This window comes from Metopolophium dirhodum, chromosome 1 (genome assembly GCF_019925205.1).
Source record: "Metopolophium dirhodum isolate CAU chromosome 1, ASM1992520v1, whole genome shotgun sequence".
NCBI lineage: Eukaryota > Metazoa > Arthropoda > Insecta > Hemiptera > Aphididae > Metopolophium > Metopolophium dirhodum.
The window spans coordinates 132,170,509-132,173,218 of record NC_083560.1 but is presented as its reverse complement, the minus strand read 5'-3'; the positions used below and the strand labels follow the sequence as shown (position 1 = coordinate 132,173,218).

At 35.4% G+C, this 2,710-nt stretch overlaps 1 protein-coding gene across 1 annotated transcript; it reads left to right on the top strand.

Annotated features, from left to right (window-relative positions):
• The first annotated feature begins 239 nt into the window (after positions 1-239).
• LOC132934154 (receptor expression-enhancing protein 5-like) lies at positions 240-761 on the top strand. Its single transcript, XM_061000429.1, has one exon. The coding sequence runs from the start codon at positions 240-242 to the stop codon at positions 759-761; it is 522 nt and encodes a 173-aa protein (XP_060856412.1).
• The last annotated feature ends 1,949 nt before the right edge of the window (positions 762-2,710 follow it).

The window sequence follows — 2,710 nt, the reverse complement described above, 5'->3', positions numbered from 1 at the left end:
TACGATCAACACTTGCCAACGATCACTGTTAATATTATTATAAATACAATATATTAATGGTAATTCGTATTGTAAAATTATCGTTATCGAAAAAGATTTCACCTTCGGTTTACGACTGCGTTGAGGAGGGTGGTAAGTTAACGCAGGCGCCTCCCATGTAACAATATAATAATATAGTAATTGTCTGTTTAACCATAATAATAGGATAACCAAAGGGATCAAGAGAGGAGGGACACAGCATGGCCATCAAGAACGTCTACAACGCGATCGACTCTGCGTTGCGGGACAGAACCCGACCGTGGATGGCGCCATTCGTATGGCTCGAGGATCGGACCGGAATCGGCCACATGACACTGTTAGTGGGCAGCATGTTGGCCACTTTGGCGTTCGTCATCGCGTCCGGCCGGATGGTCATGCTGATCAGCAACCTGCTGGGGTTCGTGTATCCCATGTACGCGACCATCGATCTGATGGTGCAGGAAGACGTCCAGCCTGAGACTCCGTCGCCGCCGGTACCCACCGAACGGACCGGACGCAACGCGCCTGTTACGCCGGCCACCCGGTGGCTCACGTACTGGATAACGTTTGCGGCCGTGCTCATCGTGCAGCAGCTGTGCGGCGACTTGCTGCTGATCATACCGTTTTACTTCCTCGCCAAGATCGTGTTCTTCGCGTGGTGCGCGTTGCCGATGGAAGCCAACGGCGCCGTGTTCATCCACAGATTCGTCGTCCGTGATCATTTAAAGCGATTTTTTGTCTGACCACGTCACCCAGGACTTGCTAAAGATACAGCGCCCTTGGGGTTTTTTAATCACATAATACTTATCATGATTTATATACTTCTATTACACAAACGACGTACTAACAATAGTATTTTGTTTATCCACTATCAAGTATAATAACCAGGGATTGGAACCGAACCTAAAAGAACCGGTTCTGTAACCGGAACCTTTAAAATATTAAGAATCGGAACCGGAACAGAAACCTTTATTTTAATAAATAAAGTACCGGGACCGAACCGGAATTTTCAATAGTATTACTGTTTTGTATATAAACTATGTATGAAAATATGACTTTTCTAATATTTCTCGATTTCTCATACTAATAATTAAACCCACATTCCGGATAGGTATTATTTGGAACCGACACCTTTATTTTGCTTTATCAAAAAACCAGAACCGAACCGGAACAGTTATTTTATTTTTAGAGAACCAGCACCGTAACCGATGCCGATAAATTCAAAAGGTTCCAGTCCCTGATAATAACACATTTTTATACATAAAAATAAGAAATTATTATTTTACTATGATGATATACACGTTCATATAGGAGGTATATGTGTATGACGTGAAAAAACTACATAATTGAAATTGAAACTAAGCCCCTAAAAATGCTGAAATGTCACAGTTCTAAGTATCAGATATCTAGGTTTGAAAACCAGGACAAAAACCATTGTACGTTACATGTTAATACATATTTAGTCATTACTATGAATCTATAACGTAGTTCAACCTCTAGTTTTTATAATTTACCTAATGTTATTCAACAGATATTAGAGGTTGCAAATTTGATTTTTCTAATGAGTAATGATATCAATATAATTATCTGAGCACACAGCAGTAGGGACGTGACATTTTACACTACTATATGTAAAGAAAAAAATCTAAAAATTGCAATTTTCTCAAAATGTTGCCACTGATTGAATCGATGACCGTGAAGTATAGCAAAAACGGGTTCTAATGGTCTCCTGCATATTATTATGACTAAACCCAAGAAGAAGAATTCAAAATACCTAATCCCAATTCAGCCTGAATCCAGTAAAAATAAATGACATCCAACAAAAAACTAACCGGAATAAAAGGGTCAAGTTCCTACACAAAAAAGTCTACATATAAAAGTAGGTACCACTAGTTACTACATCTAGTTATATCTTCAATGCAGAAAAGTCTGCTCTTTATTTAGACAATTAAATTAATCGATTGACCGTCGGTGACTAAACCTGGTAGCCGCTGCAGGCTTTTCTGATTTTGAACACAGTATAAATAGTTTAATATTAGTCAGTTAGTTATTAAACTAATTACTTTAATAGCAATAATATCATAAAATATACTTAGTAATATATACTGATATAGGTTGTCTTCACTCAGAATCGTTTTACGTACTGTGTATATACTATTAAACCAAACCCTATACTATAGGTACATAATTTGGATCATAATATATTTATCACTTAATGATATTAAAAAAGATATACATTTGTGAAAAAAAATCCAAATATTTCCTATTTCAATTATAATAGGACTATGCAACTAATACTATTTTAATAATTACATATAATGTATGCAATAAAAATTATTGAACTAAAAAAACAATTAAAGTTGTACTATTCAGAAATATCTTGAATATTGTTAATAATATTAGTTTAAATTAATTTAAATTGAATAATTTATAAGATACATAATGATATATTAATATGTATATCAATTTAAAAAAAAATGGAAAGTGGATGCCAATCTGTGGTACAATAGATGTCTAGAAGGGTCTATATAATGGATATGTTAACTTTGAATTCAATGCTATAAAATATTATACAATGTATACGAAACTGAACTGAAATGAATTGTTTGATCAAGGGCAAGTTAAATATGCACTTGTCCAAATAATGTCCAACAAATTTAAAGAGTGGTCTAACTGTGTCCAACAAATCAAG

Bases quoted from the DNA above. Each gene is read 5' to 3' on its own strand.
- LOC132934154 (XM_061000429.1), top strand. From the start codon at position 240: ATGGCCATCAAGAACGTCTACAACGCGATCGACTCTGCGTTGCGGGAC.